Source organism: Hyla sarda, chromosome 5 (genome assembly GCF_029499605.1).
Source record: "Hyla sarda isolate aHylSar1 chromosome 5, aHylSar1.hap1, whole genome shotgun sequence".
NCBI lineage: Eukaryota > Metazoa > Chordata > Amphibia > Anura > Hylidae > Hyla > Hyla sarda.
This window is the reverse complement of record NC_079193.1, coordinates 340323832-340344408: the sequence shown is the minus strand read 5'-3', so window position 1 is coordinate 340344408 and position 20577 is coordinate 340323832. Positions and strand designations below refer to the sequence as shown.

At 42.5% G+C, this 20577-nt stretch overlaps 1 protein-coding gene across 1 annotated transcript in view; it reads left to right on the top strand.

Annotated features, from left to right (window-relative positions):
* Positions 1-20045, top strand: part of LRP12 (LDL receptor related protein 12) — a 76807-nt gene extending 56762 nt beyond the window's left edge. Inside the window, exons 4-8 of the mRNA XM_056522563.1 lie at positions 1709-1844; positions 3371-3573; positions 8917-10009; positions 16201-16333; positions 17517-20045. Of these exons, the coding sequence (XP_056378538.1) occupies positions 1709-1844; positions 3371-3573; positions 8917-10009; positions 16201-16333; positions 17517-18365 (2414 nt within the window). The 3' untranslated portion in view covers positions 18366-20045. The remainder of the gene's footprint in view (positions 1-1708; positions 1845-3370; positions 3574-8916; positions 10010-16200; positions 16334-17516) is intronic.
* Positions 20046-20577: the final 532 nt, after the last annotated feature.

Here is a 20577-nt window from a genome sequence, read left to right as displayed (position 1 = left end):
ACCAAGAGCAATTTTTATAACCTATAAATAGCCGCTCGGTTCTAGTTTACCGCAGCCCGTAACGTAAGAAATTAAGCGGCTGGATTCTGAAAATATTCAGAAAAGATTAAAGTGACATCTGCCTCGCTCTGAGCAGATTTCACTTAACTAAATCGACTGCCTAATTTCTGCCTACGTAAAACCCCCGGCTGCTGGGAACGTATTTGTATTCAGTGATTCTGTGAAATGAAAATTGTTGTCGGGGACTCTGAGAAGGAAGAGCGGAGGAAAGACGGCGGCGTTACCTGGTTACCGACTCGAGACGGAATGAAACTTTCTGCGCACGGATAATACGCCCAACATTAAGAGGCGAAGTGACTAATACCCATTATCTCGTGACAGTGTCGCCTGTCAAGAAATGAAGGATATCAGGATAGAGTCCGCCTGTGATCGATACTACAGCAACATGCACAGGCCGATAACTAAACCATTCTGCTTGCCTCATCCGCATACAGTGATCACAACGTGGTATGTTAATAGGGCGGACGCTCTGCCATAGCGGTTGGGGACGGAGGTAACAAAGATCCCAGCCATTTAACCTGCGGTCAATACAGAGAATGGATCCATCTGCCACCTAGTAGCAACGCAACTGCAGGTGCCGATAGGTTTATAGCAGTGTTTCCCAACCAGTGTGCCTCCAGCTGTTGCAAAGCTACAACTCCCAGCATGAGGGCATACTGCGAGTTGTGGTATTGCAACAGCTGGAGGCACACTGGTTGGGAAACCTTGGTTTATGGTATAAGAAAGAGAGTTCTGTGGGCACCTGAAATGTGTCGCCTGTGTACGGTTGTAGCCTGCAGATTTATATAAAATAAATTAAAGGATTAATTTTTTTATTTTTCAGCAAATCCTGACCATTTTTTGTTCTCTGGTGGGTGCTGATGAGTTGTCCTAAAGACTGGGGCTGTCTGGTCTGCCATACACAGCACACCCAAAGCAGGGTCTAATACACTGTTTCCCAACCAGTGTGCCTCCAGCTGTTGCAAAACTACAACTCCCAGCATTCCTGAGCAGCTGTTGTCTGTCAGGGCATTCCCCTGCATCACCCGCATTCTATGTGGGGCTGTGTCTCCAGTTTCGGAAACCTCCAGGTTTCCGGGACTGGGGACATGAAGTCACGCGACGCCCCCTCCCATAGACATGACTGGGGGGCGTAGCATTATGTCACATCTCCAGTCCCGGAATCCCGGAGGTGCTGCAGCCCCCCCCCCGCAATTAGACATCCCCTATCCTTTGGATTGCTGATAAGATGTTTTTGCCTGGAATACCTCTTAAATATTGGCATAGCACTTTAAGACATAGTTTCCCAACTGACGTGCCTCCAGATTTTGCAAAACTACAACTCTCCGCACGCCCAGACAGCCAAAAAAAGTTTTCCATAAGTTAGGAGCGACTGGCTGACCGTCTTTTGGTAAAGTACTGTTCACCTTATACTTGTAGTGTGACGTATGGCCATGGATGTGCAATGTGGTTTACAGTGAAGTGATCTCACAGCGCCATCTGTTGGCAGAAACCAGACTTGCATTGTACTTCCAACTTTTATTGGATCAGTAATAAATAATTGCTCCTTGTCTTTATCGCCCTCTGCTGACCTGTAAGTGGACTGCGGCAAACAATTGCCTGTGCCTGTGATTAAAGTAAAATATATAATCTTGTCTCCTCCTTGTAGCTTGTGGAGGGATTCCTGAACAGATCAGGCAACCTAGCGGTATCATCACCAGCCCGGGATGGCCGATAGAGTACCCGTCCAGAATAAACTGCAGTTGGTACATCCGTGCCAACCCTGGAGAAACCATCACAATCAGGTAAGTGCTGTGCTGCCATGCTTATATTTGTCATGCCGTTAACTTACCAATAAAATATTGTGACTCTGTGTTGTACAAAGGACATGATTAACCCTTTAATGACACAGCCCATTTTCGGGACAAATATGTTTTTGTTTTTTGCTTTTGTTTTTTTTATTTTATTTTTTTATATATATATTTTTTTTCATTTATTTTTCTTAGGGTCTATTCATACGTGCAGATTTGAGGCGCAGATTTGAGGCGCAGGATTTCAAGCTGTGTTCAGTCATTCAGTTTACATTGAAATCCTGTGCATCAAGTCTGTACGTGTGAATAGACCATTAATGGGTGAAGGGGAATTTTTTATTATGTATTTTTGTACATTTTAAAATATTTATTTTTATGTTCAATCATTAGACTGCATGTGCTGTTCAGTATTACGTAATGGGGCTGTACCGATACCAGTATTGATAATAGGACCAGAACCAGACATTTGCACAGGGACTCCTGCATATCTCCCCAATACTGAATCTGATACTTGCAGCCAGGGTACTACCCCCGGCACTTGCGCAAATACTGCAGTACCTTTTTAAAGCATGTGAAATTCACATGATATGAATGTCACATATCCTTTTATAGGCTCCATAGGACACCATGTTGCAGACGGTAGAACAGGTCCAGACTGCAGTCTTTTGGCCTGAAGTGACGTACCTCATGTCTTACTAGTATTCTGCCATTCAGGAGTCTTATAAAATTCTGGAAGTACTGTGAGTCCTGCTCTAGGACTCCTGAATTGCAGAATACTAGTGTGACATCTACTACTTTTCTTCATGTCTCTAATATGGCTACTGCACCAAACTCCTTAGCGGACTGGGAAAGCTGGGTGACTGCCCATGGGGGAGCTTTAGTGGTCTTCTGCAGATTGGAAATACCAGGAAAATGTAGGGAGATCCAACTCCATGTATACCATATTATTAGTCTATGGCACTGTTTCCCAACCAGGGTGCCTCCAGCTGTTGCAAAACTACTCCCAGCTGTATTTTATTTTTTTTTATTTTGGGGGGGCGTTGTAGTTTCGCATCAGCTGGAGGCACCCTCGTTGGGAAACACTGGTCTATGGGGAGTTTATGTTAGCAACAACGCCAATATCTCCACAGCGGCTGCACCGATGTTTGCACGGTAAGCGGCATATTTGCGGCTCCTCCAGTATCCCGCTCCCAGCCTTTGCTGCAGTCCCCTTCCTGCTTCTTGTGATAGACTCGTCACATTGCGGATCAGCTATTCCCCGGTCGCAGCAATGTCCCGCCTCGGCCGTCGATAGGTTGAGCTGCAATATGGTATATAGGCACCAGTAAAAATGGCCAGGCCCTGGCCCAATACATCACATCCAGCATATCCATGTGAGGAACTTCCGTAAAATCCAGGCCAGGTTACTTAGGATGAACGTTACTTATTCATTCATTTCCAGTGTATTCTATCACATGTGCAGGTGAATGTTTGACTTTCCTTTTCTAACGTATTTTCCTTTTTTTCTCTCTAATGTTCAGTTTCCAGGAGTTTGACCTCCAGGGATCGGCCACCTGCAATTTCGACTGGTTATCTATAGGTCCAACTCAGAATTCCGATGGGGCCAGGGCATGCGGCTCTACCATCCCAGCACCATATACCTCCTTACAAGACCACGTGTGGATCAAGTTTCATGCAGACGACCACATTACAAGAAAAGGATTTCACCTATCTTACGCTTCAGGTATTGATGTCATCTGTGCGCTCAGGGGGCTTGTAGCTTATGGGGATGGATTCTGCCTAATATTTGCATTATGTAACACTGTGTCAGAATACATATGACCGATCAGAGAGCAGGTTAAAGGGGTACTCCGGCACTAAGACATCCTTTGGATAGGGGATAAGATGCCTGATCATGGGGGTCCGCCACTGCGCCTGGTCCCAGTATTTAAAACTGGGTCACGCCGTGACCCCGCGTCATACCGGGTCGGTCCCGGCGGCTTATGATAGCCGGGACTCTGGGCTAATCTAAAACGAAAGTAAAAGCTTCCCGGCAGCTCAGTCGGGCTGATCGGGACTATCGTGACAAAATCGCGATGTCCCAATCGGCTAGGACACGAGTGGAGGCCCCCTTACCTTGCTCAGTCGTGTCCGATCGGCGTTTGATTGCTCCAAGCCTAAGATACATGCTTGAGCAATCAACCCCCTATTACGCTGATCCATGCAAAGCTATGGCTTTGCAGGGATCAGGGTAAAAGATCAGTGTGTGCAGTGTCATAGCCCCCTAACCCCCCTAACACTGCAAAAAAAAAAGTGAAAAAAAAGTTAATAAAAGTCATTTAACTCCTTCCCTAATAAAAGTTTGAATCACCCCCCTTTTCCCATAAAAAAAACAGTGTAAATAAAAAAAAATTTGGCATTGCCGCGTTCGTAAATGTCTGAACTATAAAAATATATCGTTAATTAAACCGCAGGGCAAATGGCGTACGCGCAATTAAAATTGCGTATTTTTGGTCTCTTTTTACATCATGAAAAAATGAAAAAGCTATTAAAAAGTCCAATCAATACAAATATGGTACCGATAAAAAATTCAGAACACGACGCAAAAAACGAGCCCGCATCTAGTTATGATTTTTTCCAGACGTACAACAGAATCAAACCTACATAAGTAGGGTATCATTTTAACCGTATGGACCTACAGAATAAAGATAAGGGGGGAGATTTATCAAAACCTGTCCAGAGGAAAAGTTGCTGAGTTGCCCATAGCAACCAATCAGATTGCTTCTTTCATTTTTCACAGGCCTCTTTAAAAATGAAAGAAGCGATCTGATTGGTTGCTATGGGCAACTCAGTAACTTTTCCTCTAGACAGGTTTTGATAAATCTCCCCCAAGGTGTCATTTTTACCGAAAAATTTACTGTGTAGAAACGGAAGCCCCCAAAAGTTACAAAAGGAAATTTTTTTCTTCAATTTTGTCGCACAATGATTTTTATTTTCCGTTTCGCCGTGGATTTTTTCGTAAAATGACTAATGTCACTGCAAAGTAGAATTGGTGGTGCAAAAAACAAGCCATCATATGGAATTTTATGTGCAAAATTGAAAGCGTTATGATTTTTAGAAGGTGATGAGGAAAAAATGTAAATGCAAAAAACGGGAAAACGCTGAGTCCTTAAGGGGTTAAACTCAAATAAAACATAGAAAACTTTTTAAACAAAGTACATTAGAAAGATTTTTTTTTTTTTTATTTACCATAAGGAGTGCAATAGCAAAAATGAGTTTTAATGAGAGCGCCCATTTAATGAAAAATAGTCTTGCATGGTCCATTTATTCTGCTGCAATGGGGCTTTATAAAGAAAAGACCACTATAATAAGGCAAAACACATTAAAATGCAAAAAGTAGTGGCTCTTACACCTAATAATGGCTGTCCGGGCATGCTGGGAGTTGTAGTTTTGCAACACCTGGAGGCACCCTGGTTGGGAAACACTGCAGTAGAGTTTAAAGCTGTTGTTGCCCCATACACAAGAACTTTGTGGCTTGGCAGAGCATTCGTGTTTTCGGAATGAGGGGGGAGGTGTAAGCCGCCGTTAGACAAGTCAGGCGGGAGCCTATCTCCCCTCAAACAAAAGTTCAGATATGCCCGATCCTTCTGTCCCTGATGTGTGTGGAGAGTCGGGAGGCCTCCATACACAGCAACCTTTCCCAGCAAAATCTGGGTCCGCCAACATTTCCCCCATGTATGAACCTGATATCTAAGCGTGTCATAGTGGCTAACGTTGTATGATTATTTTGGCGCACCTTTGGACACTTTCATTCGACTTTACTCCCCATATTGGTTGGCTTGGGGCTGGTTCCCATCTATATCACAGCGGCATGCTGGGAGATATGTTTAAATGGTACCTAAATGTATGCTGTGGTACACCCATAGGGGGAGATTTATAAAAACCTGTGGAGAGGCAAAGTTGACTAGTTGCCCATAGCAACCAATCAGATGACTACTTTCATTTTTCACAGGCCTTGTTAAGAATGAAAGAAGCGATCTGATTGGTTGCTATGGGCAACTGGGCAACTTTGCCTGTCCACTCGTTTTGATAAATCTCCCCCATAGACTTTCATCATTTTGTATGTCCGTCTGGACCCGTTTCTGTTTCCCTGTAAATTTGTGTACGATTATTTTGTGGGATAGAAAAGTTCTGCGCGCTCCACTTTTCTGTACCACAGAAAGAAAATGGGGGAGATTTATCAAAACCTGTGCAGAGGAAAAGTTGCTGAGTTGCCCATAGCAACCAATCAGATCGCTTCTTTCATTTTTAAAAAGGCCTCGGAAAAATGAAAGAAGCGATCTGATTGGTTGTTATGGGCAACTCGGCAACTTTTCCTTCAGACAGGTTTTGATAAATCTCTCCCAATGGGCCTCGTTTACTTGTGTAGGGTTTTTACTAGTGTGAAATGTTTCAGACTTTTAGGATTCCGCTCTATTTACTATGGGGATCACAGATTTACAAGTTGGGAACATTTTTCTGACCAGCTTTTTCTAAGTGGAAATTTCCAGCCATTTATTCACAGGATTATCTGTGAATTCAATAGTAAATATGTCGGGTTGTGAAACCACGTCCCTTTACAACAGACCACACCCTTTTTTTAAAATCTTTTCGCAATGTCGGTTTAGGGTGCATTCACACCACGTTTTTGCAGTACAGTTCCCGTATACGTTTTCTATGTGAAAACCGTACGGAACCGTATTGAAAACCGTATGCATTGACTCTCCATTGAAAACCGTATGCCAAAAGATGCATCAGGTTGTGTGTGTCCGTTTTGCATCCTGTACAGTTTTGTCAGTTTTTTTTTTTCCCGTACCCAAAACCGTAGTCTACCACGGGTTTTGGTCCGGGTGAAAAACTGTATTAACCTGTTAAGGACCAAGGGCATAAACTTACGCCCCTAGTCCCGCTCCCATGATATAACACTGGGTTACACAATAACCCTGCATCATATCACGGCGGGCCCGGCGTCATAGTGAAGCTGGGACCCGCCGCTAATAGCGCGCGGCACGGCGCCCTATTAACCCTTTAGCCGCGCGCTCAAAGCTGAGCCGCGCGGCTAAAAGTGAAAGTAAAATGTGCCGGTTAGCGCAGGGAGCCGTTCGGGATCGCCGCAGTATAATCGCTGTACTTCAGGAGGAAGGTCTCTTACCTTCCTTCCTGCAGTCCTATCGCCGAATGAATGCTTCAAGCCTGAGATCCAGGCTTGAGCATTCAATCGCCGAAAACAATGATTGATGCATTCCTATGGAGATGCATCAATCAGTGGTAAAGATCAGTACATGCAATGTTATAGCCCCCCCTATAGGAGCTATAATATGGCATAAGAAATGTGTAAAAAAATCATTAAGCTTTTCAATGATCTCTTCCCCTAATAAAAGTTTGAATCACCCGGCATTTCCAAGAATAAAAAAAAAACTGTGTAAATAAACATATGTGGTATTGCCGCATGCGGAAATGTCCGAATTATAAAAATATACCGCTTTTTAAACCGCATGGTCAATGGCGTACACGCAAAAAAAATCCCAAAGTCCAAAATAGCGCATTTTTGGTCACTTTTTATATCATGAAAAGATGAATAAAAAGCGATCAAAAAGTCTGATCAATGCAAAAATGGTACCGACAAAAACTTCAGATCACGGCACAAAAAAGAGTCCTCATAGCGCCCTGTACATGGAAAAATAAAGTTATAGGGCTCAGAAAATGACAATTTTAAACGTATAAATTTTCCTGCATGTATTTATTTTTTTTCAGTAGTAATATAGATCAAACCTATATGAGTAGGGTATCATTTTAACCGTATGGACTAAGAGAATAAAGAAAAGGTGTAAAGAAAAAGTTACAAAATGGCATTGGACTGATGTCATTACAAAGTAGAATTGGTGGCGAAAAAAATACGCCATAATAAAGATTTTTAGGTGCAAAATTGAAAGAGTTATGATTTTTTAAAGGTAAGGAGGAAAAAACGAAAGTGCAAAAAACTAAAAACGCCTGGTCCTTAAGGAGTTAAAAAAAAAAAAAAAAAAAATGTATACGGTTTATCATGGGAGTCAATGGGAACCGTACAGAACTGTATGTGTGTACGGTTCCATCCGGTTTTCACTATACGGTTTTTGACTTTGCACAGTTTTTTTTCTTGGAATTTCAATCAAACAAGTGAAACTTTTTATTCAAAATGGAGTGAATAGTTAAAAAACGGATGCAACCGGACATCATTTTTCAAACCGTATACGGTTTTAAACTGTATATGGGTTGAAATTTGTACACACTTTTTGATACAGTTTAGTCCGGTTTTGAGGAATCAGTTTTTCATCAAAAACCTGATACGGGAACTGTATTGCAAAAACGTGGTGTGCATGCAGCCTTAGTTGGATTTTCCTAGTGCACACTTTTGCACCAAAATAACTTTTAGAAACCCAACACTAACCAGTGGGTTTTAGTAAGTAAATGAGGGCCAATGTGTATAGTGTACACCATACCTTTTTATTTATTCATTTTTTTCCCTGCTTGTTTTACAGTTTTTACAAAAAAAAAAAAGTTTTTTTTTAGTGTATGCAAGTGGCTTCAACACTGAGCCAAATTGGTCTTTTGTTACATCAGTTTGTGGTGTGTGTGTGTGTGTGTGTGTGTGTGTGTATATATATGTGTGTGTATGTGTGTGTGTATATGTGTATGTGTGTGTGTATATATATATATAATATATATATATATATATAATAAATATTTTTTTTTTATATTATGAACTCGCCCTTAATTTGAACCAAAATGTTGCTCCAGAATCTTCCCCGCTAAGTCACGTAAGAAGCCTCCTTTGTCGGGTGAGGAGCAAAAGTGTCTAAATTACATATTCTGCAAATTGGGAAGTGCTGAGGTAGCCAGTCACACCTGAGCCCAAGTTACTGGGTGCTCACCGACTAAAGCACTTACAGCGTTAGTGTTTTTTTTTTGTTTTTGTTTTTTTTACTTATATGGGGTTCTAGAGAAGACACAGTAGAATCTTGCCAAAGTTGTTGCTGTTTCATTAAAATATTATTTTTTTTATTTTAAGGAAAGAAAAAATGCGAACGGAACAAATTTCGTTGCGACAACGGAAGATGTATCTCTGAAACCTTAAAGTGCAATCACATGGATGACTGCGGTGATGGATCCGATGAGAAACTCTGTGCCAAGCTGAGTCACACCACAGAGGCAGTCTTTCAGCCCTGCGCTAGTAGTCACTTCCAGTGCCTGTCGCGTTTCACTAAAGCCTACACCTGCCTGCCCAACTCTGTGAAATGTGATGGGAATATCGACTGCCTGGACCTGGGAGACGAGATCGACTGTGAATTACCTACGTGCGGTCAGTCGCTGAAGTACTTCTATGGTGCGTTCAGCTCCCCCAACTATCCCGACTTCTACCCCCCTGGCAGTAACTGCACGTGGCTCATTGACACCGGAGATCGCCGAAAAGTTATCCTGCGTTTTACAGACTTCAAGCTGGATGGAACCGGTTATGGGGATTACGTAAAAATTTACGATGGGTTGGAAGAAAACTCACGTAAACTTTTGCGAGTTTTAACTGCATTTGATTCTCACGCTCCCCTCACTGTAGTCTCCTCTTCAGGTCAGATCCGGGTTCATTTTTGTGCCGATAAGGTGAATGCAGCCAGAGGATTTAATGCCACCTACCAAGTGGACGGCTTTTGTCTTCCGTGGGAGATTCCCTGCGGCGGAAACTGGGGCTGCTACACAGAGCAGCAGAGATGTGATGGCTACTGGCACTGCCCCAACGGAAGGGATGAGCTGAACTGTTCCATGTGCCAAAAAGACGAATTTCCTTGCTCCAGAAATGGGGTCTGTTATCCGCGGTCAGACCGCTGCAATTACCAGAATCATTGCCCCAATGGGTCGGACGAAAAGAACTGCTTCTTCTGCCAGCCCGGAAACTTTCACTGCAAAAATAACAGATGCGTCTTCGAGAGTTGGGTGTGCGATTCGCAAGACGACTGTGGGGATGGGAGCGACGAGGAAAATTGTCCTGTTATTGTGCCCACGCGGGTGATCACTGCGGCGGTGATTGGCAGCCTTATATGTGGGCTTCTGCTGGTCATTGCTTTGGGATGTACCTGCAAACTCTACTCTCTCCGCATGTTTGAGCGCAGGTAAGTGACCACATTACATAAAAATTACTTATTGTAGATTTTTTTGTCTTGTGTTTGTTTTTTTTTTTTTGTTTTTTTTTTACTTTTTATGAATTTAAAACATTCTTAAGCTATGTTCACAGGGTGGAATTGCTGCTTTTCTGCTCAAATTGGTGCTTTCAAAACACAGATTCCGCTTGAATTCTAAATCCCATTAACTTCATTTGGACTCTGAACGGAATTCTGTAAAATTTTAAAGAAATTTCTTATTATTTTGTGGAATCCTAAATGTGGGAATTCAGCTGCATGTATTGGGCAATGGAATCTCTATTGAAAGATAATGTGCTCAGAAATGTTGCCATGTGAACATGGCCTTAGAGGTTAAAGGGATTTCCAAGATATTTGGAGAAAAAAATTATTGTGCTGGATGCAAGGAACCAAGGGGGGAACTTTAAGTCTGGCATTTTACATGACTGCCTAGGGCAGTGTTTCCCTATGAGGGTGCCTCCAGATGTTGCAAAACTACAACTCCCAGCATGCCTGGACAGCCTTCGGCTGTCCAGGCATGCTGGGAGTTGTAGTTTTGCAACACCTGGAGGCACCCTGGTTGGGAAACACTGCCCTAGCGGTACTCTAGTATTTAAAAATGTGTTTCCTATCCACAGGATAAAGGATAAGTCCTAGAGGTTGGCCAAACACCAGTCTCTAGAAGGGGCTTACTGCTTTTTATTATTGCATTCAATGTACAAGCAGTTAGTTCCCCCTAGTGGCAGCGGCAAGAATTATCATCAAACTATCAAAGGGATTTGGAGTAATGTTTAAAAAAAAAAAAGACTAAGGGCAGGGTCACACAGGACGCATCTGTAGCGTACTTCACTGTGCGGATGTGTCCTCAGCAGTCAGAGTGACTGCATAGCGAGCTCCCGGATGCGGGCGGGTAGCTCTGTGTGACCGCTTGTAGCTGCGGATTTCTACAGCGAGAAATCCACCACAACGAACGGGCACACAGAGCTACCAGGCTGCAGCCTGGAGCCTGCTCTGCAGTCCCTCTTGTGACTGCCATAGGCGCATCCGCAGTGTGATATACGCTGCGGGTGTGACCCTGCCCTAAGGGCTATTTTTATTTTATTTTTTTCCAACTGTAATTTTTATTAAGGATTTCGAAAATAGAGAAATACACTAATTCAACAATCATCAAATGAAGCAAACCAAGAATACCCGGGAAATATAGCATGGAAGGCATAGAATATGCAATTACCAGCCAGAGAAAAGGCAAAAACAGGCAAAATCCACTCACAGTGCATCCAAACATGAAGGGAAAGCGATAGAAAACAATCGGGAATAAGTCCAGAACTAAGCACAAAATGCTTATAAATATAAAAACACAAAGCAGCAGACAAACACACTGGAGAAGACAGGGGAGAGGGAAGAACACCAGGACAAGAAAGGGGGGGGGGGGGGAGAATAGCTCAAGGAGGTTTGCCAGTCAGTAAAGCGTTCCCATGGGTCCCAGACTGACATAGATGGCACAGTATTGTTAAGAGAGGCAGTCGGAGACGGATCTCACGGATACGGGCTACCAAAAGATCGCTCTCTGAAGTGGGGAGCATCTGCTTCCAGTACCTAGCGATCAGAGTTTTGTCAGCCAAGGATATGTGCATAAAAAGCTTAAACCACTTCTTGGATAAGGCCCTATGGGACAGATGCACGAGGTAAACCAGTGGGTTAAGGGAAACAGATACCCCCAAAACAGAAGAAATTGAACGAGGCACCATTCCCCAAAAGCCCAAAAAATATGGAACGTGGACCCAATCCCCAGCCCACAACGCCAGCACTGTGGAGGAATGGAAGGGTTCAGTCTATTGACCAACCCATGAGCATTTTAAACTGGGTTTTCTTTTAAGCTGTACAGATCGAGGCCTTAGAAGCCCTCACCCAGATCACCCGCCATTGAGGAATAGTTATATGGGTATTCAGAACCTCCTCCCAGCGACTCATATAACATTGTGCAGGGTCAGCCCCGCCTAAAGGAGATTTGACAGTGGAGTTAATAGCCAAAAGGAGGACCTTCACCAGCTGTCCCCGACAGCATAATTATTCAAAGCCCGTGGGCAGGGAAACCCCCGTGGAACCCAGGACGGAGGACATATAGGTCCTCATTTACTATTGTAAACCCAACATGTTTTGTCTGGTTGTGCGCCAGAAATTGTCTGCCCCAGATTTGAAAAAAACCCGACTAACTCTCCATTTTACTAAGAAAACCTGCAAAAGGGGCATGGTCGTCGAGAAAGGAGGTGTGGTCTCCAAAAAGGGGCGTGGTCCCGACATTTTCACAGAAACCCAACATATTTACTAAGGTTTCCACAGAAAATGTGGTGGATTTGAGCTGAGGAAAACCCGACAGATGAGAACATGTGTAAAAAAAACAAAATGTAGGAAAAAGTGGAAAATGTAGGGAAACCTTAGTAAATACTGTGGAAAATAAATTGTAGGGAATTAAAACCCACAAAGAAAACTACACAACACTCTTAGTAAATGAGGGCCAAAGTGATTATAAAACCGCTCGGGAGAGGAAAGACTATTCCTGGAGATCCCGAAGGGCAATTTTAGATGAACGCAATAGAACCATATTTTTGGTTTTTATATTATGGCCAGAAGACTTAGCCTAACAGAAAGTCTTGTGACCCGAACAGAGTCCTCTGGATCTACGATGCTGTCCTTTTTGGTCACTAGACCTATAGTTAGGCCGGGACTTGCAGGGTGTAGTATTCTTGTCGGACGCCAAAATTAAGGTGTATAAAGGAATTTGGCTGCTACCGCTGCTAGGAGGGGATCAGCCTTCTTCTATCTGCCACCCCCCTACCTCATCCACACCAAGGATACCACCAATGGGTCTGAGTGAGTGGTCCTCATTGGACTGTGCATCATTTTATTGTTGGCAGTAAATATTGATCAGCCACATTGCATATTTTTTGCATGTTCCACTGATTCCATTTTTCCTACCATTATTTCCCCTGATGAACCCCGCATTGCTCTGTCTTATCCAGATAGGAGGGGGGGGGGGGACGCATTGGGAGTAAGAATAAATTGTGTCTTTTGACACAACTTTGTGCTGTGTAGGAAATCCATTTGTTTTGTATGGTAAGGGTTCAGTATTGGGACAGTATCAAGTCAGTCTCTTGACCCTACTGACACTGTATTTTGAGTTATTCTTACATTTTTGAGGACAATTTATTTTACTAGTTATAATTAAAAGTTATCTTTTAATGAGCTAACATTACTCTTGCTGTGAAATTCTGTATAAAGGAATAAATGTGCGCAGAATGATGGTAAGTAGACATGATGATTATGGGTAGGTCTCATAGATCAGTGCAGTACATATGTACTGCATTGATCTGTATGAGGGATCGAATGATTGCTTATACAAGTCCCCTAGTCGGACTGTAAAAGCGTAAAAAAATTAATGCTTTTAGAAAATAGACATAAACCCATTTATTGCTATTCCCATTTTCCAAGTAAAAAGATAAATATTTGGTATCAACTTGTGCGGGATTGTCTGAACTATTAAAATAGAACATTGAACATGCATGGTGAATGGCATAAAGGGGAAAAAAATACCAAATGCCAGAATTGCATGTTTTTGCTCACCTAAAAAGCAATCAATGTTTGATCTACACCAAATTGGTGACAACAAAAACTACAAATCACGCCACAAATGCATTTTTTTTCATTTTTTAAAATATTTTTTATTTTTTTTATGGCCGATTTGAAAATTCATGAAAATAATCGTTCATTGCAGGCCTTGTTTGTTCTTTGATTGGGTGAAGCATATGGTTATAGAATGACACAGTTAAGGTTCTTTGGTGTTATTCCGCCTTGATTGTTCTAATTCTGATTGACTTCACTGCTATTGAGAAGGCTAATATATACGAGGAGTTGTCTTTTTTTTTTTTTTATCTCCATTTCCATTCTCTGGGGGCAGGGTCACACTCTGTCATGGTTCGATGAAACAAAATTACCAGTAAGTTTAATTGCCAGTACATGTGTCAAGAAGGCGGAGCCAAGCTGCTGAAGTGCCACAGCCTTGCACACCACCTCAAACTGTCTTCCTTCCAAGCCTCTCCTTGATTAATGTACAGGATTCTATACATCCGTTAAAGAGGTTTCTGGGAGATGAGGCGAGCAAGGAGGCGTGCCATGCTGTGGCACTTCAGAAGCTCAGCTCTGCCTCCTTGACACTTAGCTGAAAAATAAAAAAGGAAATTTTATAAGTTTGGCAACCACCATCAGCTCTTGAAAAGGTACAGTTTGTGTTTATATCCTAACATCTGTCCAATGATGTCTCCAGCTCTGAGCAGCAAATACAGCAGATTACTTTTTGATTAAAAAAATGTTTTTATATAGACTTTGTCCACTTATTTGCCTCTTCAGTAACTGATGATAAATGTTTGTCCTTTCTGTTTTTCTTTCTATTTTTTGCACTTATTCTTCCAGCAATATATTTAGCACCACAAAGATTTTATCATCCGTCATATCTTATGGCATTAAAGGGTACCTCTAATCGTGCTCCCGGGGGCTGCTTCTTATTCTGTGACTTGCTTGCATACTGTTGCAAACTGGAGACAGAGTTGCTAGAAGTCCCAGTATGGGACTCTCTGTAATTCCCTCCTCAGATCGTGATGGTCTGCAAGTAATTCAGGGGATCATATGTGGCCCCGATATTTTCAGACTTATCCTGCTGCTGGGGATACAGTTTGAGGAACTTTTTAAAAACGAATATATACATATAGATAGAGAGTGTGAGAAAGATAGATAGATAGATATAGATAGGTGAAATAGAATGCAACACACCACTGTTGCAGTCAAAACAAATAGATTTATTCCATAGCGTGCAGAGGACTACGTTTCACCGGTCTCACACCGGCTTTATCAAGTGTGAGACCGGTGAAACGTAGTCCTCTGCGCGCTATGGAATAAATCTATTTGTTTTGACTGCAACAGTGGTGTGCTGCATTCTATTTCACCTATTTGGATTGAGGAACCGGTGGACACAGGCTCCAAGTATGCGAGCACCCCATACTGACTATCACCTGATTCTACTTGATGTGCTGCTTCTATTTGGATTTTTTTTAGATTTAGATAGGGATATATATACACAAATTTACAACGTCCTTCGGGGGACAGCCTCCTCTGAAAAAGCCCTCTTGTTGGGGAATCACTTAAACATAACTTTTAATCTATTGTTAAAATGTAAATTATAGAAAAAACACATGTGAGGTTAAAATTATCAATACTACTCCCTTGCTTAGGTATATTATGGAGTTGGGATATGTATGTTACTGATTAGCGATAAGCGAACTTACAGTAAATTCGATTTGTCACAAACTTCTCGGCTCGGCAGTTGATGACTTATCCTGCATAAATTAGTTTAGCTTTCAGGTGCTCCCGTGGGCTGGAAAAACTGGATACAGTCCTAGGAGACTCTTTCCTAGGACTGTATCCACCTTTTTCAGCCCACCGGAGCACCTGAAAGCTGAACTCATTTATGCAGGATAAGTCATCAACTGCCGAGCCGAGAAGTTCATGACGAATCGAATTTACTGTAAGTTCGCTCATCTCTATTACTGATTAAAATTATTCTCCAATAGCCGGAGGTCTCTCGCTTTCCTTATGCACGTGTGTACTTTGTACACTTTGCTATTGGATATTTATCAGATGTATCCACCTACATATCTCAGTATGTGTGTATTACAGATGATTATTGCTATCCAAATAGGAGGTCTCTCATACCTTGCTTGTAAAAATGTGTACTTTGTACACTTCACTATTGGATGCTCATCAGATTTATACCCCAACATCTTCCTTTATTAGAATCTCTTATTATATAGAGCTTTGAGGAAGCACTGTCTTAAACCGAACACCAGCCTACCTGACGTTTCGCCATACAATGGCTTTGTCAAGGGTTACTGAGGCATACTTGTGTGTCTTATCTATGATTTACATTTTAACAATAGATTAAAAGTTATGTTTTAGTGATTCCCCAATAAGAGGGCTTTTTCCTGAGGGGCTGTCCCCCGAAGGGCGTTGTAAATTGTCAATTGCCCTGGGATTCACAAGGGATGAGTTAGAATAGATATACACAAACACACACAAAATGTTACTAGACACGGTCTTACAATTAATCCTAAACATAATCTTATTTCTCCTTAAAGGTCCTTCGAGACACAACTTTCACGAGTGGAAGCGGATTTATTGAGAAGGGAAGCCCCGCCGTCTTATGGACAACTCATTGCTCAGGGTCTAATCCCTCCAGTAGAGGACTTTCCTGTGTGCTCTCCAAACCAGGTACAATCTGCAAAAAGTCACAAAGGCCCATTTATACCAATGTCATGGTTCATACAGCTGAATTCCGCGCCTAGTAATTCCGTGGTGTGAACATACCCTAATGGAGACACGGAGAGGAATAGATGTTGGCCAAATGAGCATTTTTACACTGATATCCTGTTCTATAATAAATGATCACCTTATTCCAAGATCTGCTAGCGATCATCCAGAGCAAGAAGGTAGTGTAAAGGCTGATACATGCATAAACCTTAGGTGTGCACCTTTATTAGTTTTAGATATTTTCTTCTTGGTTTAAAAACCAGCAGAAAGCACACCTGTCTTGTTGGTGATGGTCTGACCGCCTTAACACCCTTCACCCCTTCAATCACTAGAATGAAAGTCAATTGTCCCCCAAATGAATGGAGCAGCAGTGTGCATGCATGGCCAGCGCTGAAGTCTTTCTGTTTCGTTTTTTTTAACTGGGTGCAAAACTACTTCACAATCTGTGGGCATTCCGACCCCACCAATCAGCTAGTGAATCCCCCTACACAGGTTCCACTTTAGATCTTGGGATAACAACATTAAGGGTAGGGTCACACCTAGCGCATCTGCAGCGTATTTTTACGGTAGTTACAAGAATGAGCTTCCTGCTGTGGCTGGGTAGCTGTGTGTCCACTCTTAGCGGTGGTTTTCCCACAGTAGACAGAGTGCCTACTCATAGCAGATGTGCAGATGGAAATTCGCCATTGCAAGCAGACACAGACCTACCTGGCTGTATTTAAAGCTGCGGATGCCCCACGTGTGACACAACCCTTAAGGTATCTTTACATCTTTGGCTGTGAGTGGCTGATTGACAGGCAACTGACACCCAGCACCCCCCCCCCCCCCCCTTCCTCTCCAATCGGCCCTTCTGCACCACTACGCTTTTGGCACGGGACTGGGGCAGCGCAGTTTCCATTGAGTAGCATGTGTTGGTTTTCTGACTCAAAAATCTATCTGGTACATCTGATGCAGGGTTGTAAAGATCCAGGCACAAGCTGGAAAAACAACTAAGTTCACATCAATAGAACAGATTTCAGCCACATAAATCTTCAAAAGTGCTACCTAGGGCTTCATTCCATCCATTGCAAACAGCAATAAAATGTACATATAACCAGAGATCTTAACTAATGATGACTAATTATTGTCCCTTTTATCTTCTTAGGCCTCTGTTTTGGAAAACTTGAGAATTGCAGTGCGCTCTCAGCTGGGTTTCACATCCATTCGACTCCCAATAGCAGGCAGGTCCAGCAACATTTGGAATAGGATTTACAATTTTGTACGGTCCCGTAACTCTGGTTCTCTGTCTTTGGTATCTACCAGTGGAGATGGTTCGACAAGCCAAGGAGCTAATCGAGAAGGGGACCGTGGAAACACCCACAGAGGACTTTTCTCTGTGGAATCTGATGAAACAGATGGGGAAAATGACAGAAGAGATGCTCAAGGGGCTGTTGGCGGTGTTGCTGCTCCTTTGCCTCAGAAAACTCCCCCTGCATCTGCTGTGGAAGCTACAGTAAGTGGCAGCGGGAGCTCTACTACCCCAGCGTCTAACAGTAGACCATCCGATAATGTCAGGGAGACCCCCGCTCCGGAAGCTCCTGCTATAAGTCCAGCCCGCCAACAGCTCAGCAGCGCTCTTAGTAGAATGACTCAAGGCTTGCGTTGGGTGCGAATTACTCTTGGGAGGTCAAGCTCTGCTGGTCAGAACCAAAGCCCCTTGAGGCAACTTGACAGCAGCGGAGCTGGAAGAGAAGAAGACGACGATGTGGAGATGTTGATTCCAGCCTTAGACTTTGACCTCAATGACTGCACTAGACCATTACTTGATCTTGCCTCGGATCAGGGGCAAGGACTTGCACAGCAGAGTGCAACATCTCAAGGAGCAAGGCCCTGCGGTCGCGACGGTCCTTGTGAGTGTTGTGGCATAGTCCACACCGCTCAGATCCCAGACACCTGCCTGGAGGCGGTGCTGAAGAACGAAACTAGCGACGACGAAGCATTGCTACTCTGCTAGACGCACCTTCGGCACTTGGGATTCGTGTTTTGGAGCAATATCTAGTCACCGTTTTGTACTTCACAGAAACCAACAAATGCTTGGAATATTCAGGAAGTAAAAAAAAAAAAAAAAAACTAAAAAAATACAGGAACTAGTTCTGCATCTTGGCACTTGTGGTTACTACCGTGAATATCTGTGTGCGGTGATATATTGGTGGACGATCCACGAGCTTTTACCGGTACGGAATTAGTCTAGTTTACCCTGTGTATTGGTTAGTTGTGTATGTGGCTCTGTAAGCAGTGGATACTTGCACCCAGACACAACTAGTAACGCAGGAGACTTTGCTTTTGGGTGTATAGCGATGACCCACTGGTACAAAAATCACAATGGCAGAAATTGAACCTGGATCCCGATTATACAACTTTTTTCTAATTATTTCATTTATTGAGTTTTTTTTTTTTTTTTTGTTCTTGTTTTTTTATTTTATTTTATTTTTTTACTTTAATGGAGTATAAATTATATTTTGTATGGGTTGTTCCCATCAAATTTTCAACCCCCACTTTTTTTTCCCCCTTTTAAAAAATGCATCAAATTATTTCTTCTATTCATTGTATAGTCTTATCGTCGCCTAAGCACAGATGCGCAACCACCGTGTTATAAGTACGTAGTCTATAAATTCGCCAGGGATGGGGAGCCACTACATTGTTAATATTTACAGGCTCCAGCATGTATTTGTGGCTTTCTGTTTCCTTGTGAATGACTAGATTACATGGTTGTGAATACTGGCTTGGATTACAGATCCGCTTTTTTTTTTGGGGTTGGGGAGGGGGGGGCGGTTCAGGAGTGACCGGGTCCTACTTGGGAACTCTTTACTTGAAATCACATCGGCAGGCACTTAAAGCTTATCTTGATATGGTACTTCCAAAAGTGTTGGATTAGAAGTGTTGCACAAAAATGGAAACCTTTTTCTTTACTCAAGGCGTAGTACCTCCTTTTGTCCAGCGCAGCACTGTTCTTAGCTGTAAAGATGGTACAGTATACTACAGAAAGTCCAGTGTAAGGATATACACATTAAACAAAATGGCGAATAAATTTTGTTTCTTGCTATAGGAAAAATACTCCTTTTATATTGTCCATTGAAGTGAAACTTAAAGGGTAAAAATGTACTTAAAAAAATTGAAAGGGTTCCTGTTGTCTGCAATTGGAGGTGGGAGTCCTATTGGGAACTACATATTTTCTCCACTGTATTTTCTCACTTATCTAGTGGCGATTTCTAATATTGCATATAAACGGTAAGAGGTTTGGCTGGATCGTAGAGCAGTCACATATTTGTTCACATGTTGCATGCAACTTTGCCTGCATTAACCTTAAAAATTAATGCCGGCAAAGTCACATGTGACCTACAAACAAAAATCCATCAAAATAATAACAATAATTATTTATATAGTGGCAGCATACAGTGATCCCTCAACTTACAATTGCCTCAACATACAATAGTTTCAACAGACAATGGTCTTTTCTGGACCATTGTAACTTGAAACCAGACTCAACATACAATGCTACAGACAGTCCAGATCTGCGAAACGTGTCAATGGCTGGAAGACCTGACCAAGCAGAATGGGCATTTTACTTGTAAAACCCCTGTATTACTGAAGTGTATCTACTGACTGTGACTGGTATAACACCAAAGAAAGAGAAATACTGTGTAGAGTGCACACCACATAAATATAATAATCAATAATCTTTATTATTTACCAAATACAATACAGAATACACATAAAGGGCTAAAACCAATTAAAAAGCTAAACAAAGCATGACCCAACATGGGAGAGGGGCCATGAACCCCCCCTCACCAATGTCCTGTCCCTGTAATATACTCACTCAGGGACAGGACATTGGTGAGGGGGGGGGGGGTTCATGGCCCCTCTCCCATGTTGGGTCATGCTTTGTTTAGCTTTTTAATTGGTTTTAGCCCTTTATGTGTATTCTGTATTGTATTTGGTAAATAATAAAGATTATTGATTATTATATTTATGTGGTGTGCACTCTACACAGTATTTCTCTTTCTTTGGTGTTATGGTAGTCTTTTTATACTGAGTAGTAGCACCCATTGTGTATTCGACATGTGGTGAGCCCCCCATTCTTTTATAATGTACTGACTGGTGTCTGGTAGCGCCCCCTACAGTACAGGGAGGTATTACATGTAATGTGCTCTTTACCTGTGTCAGGG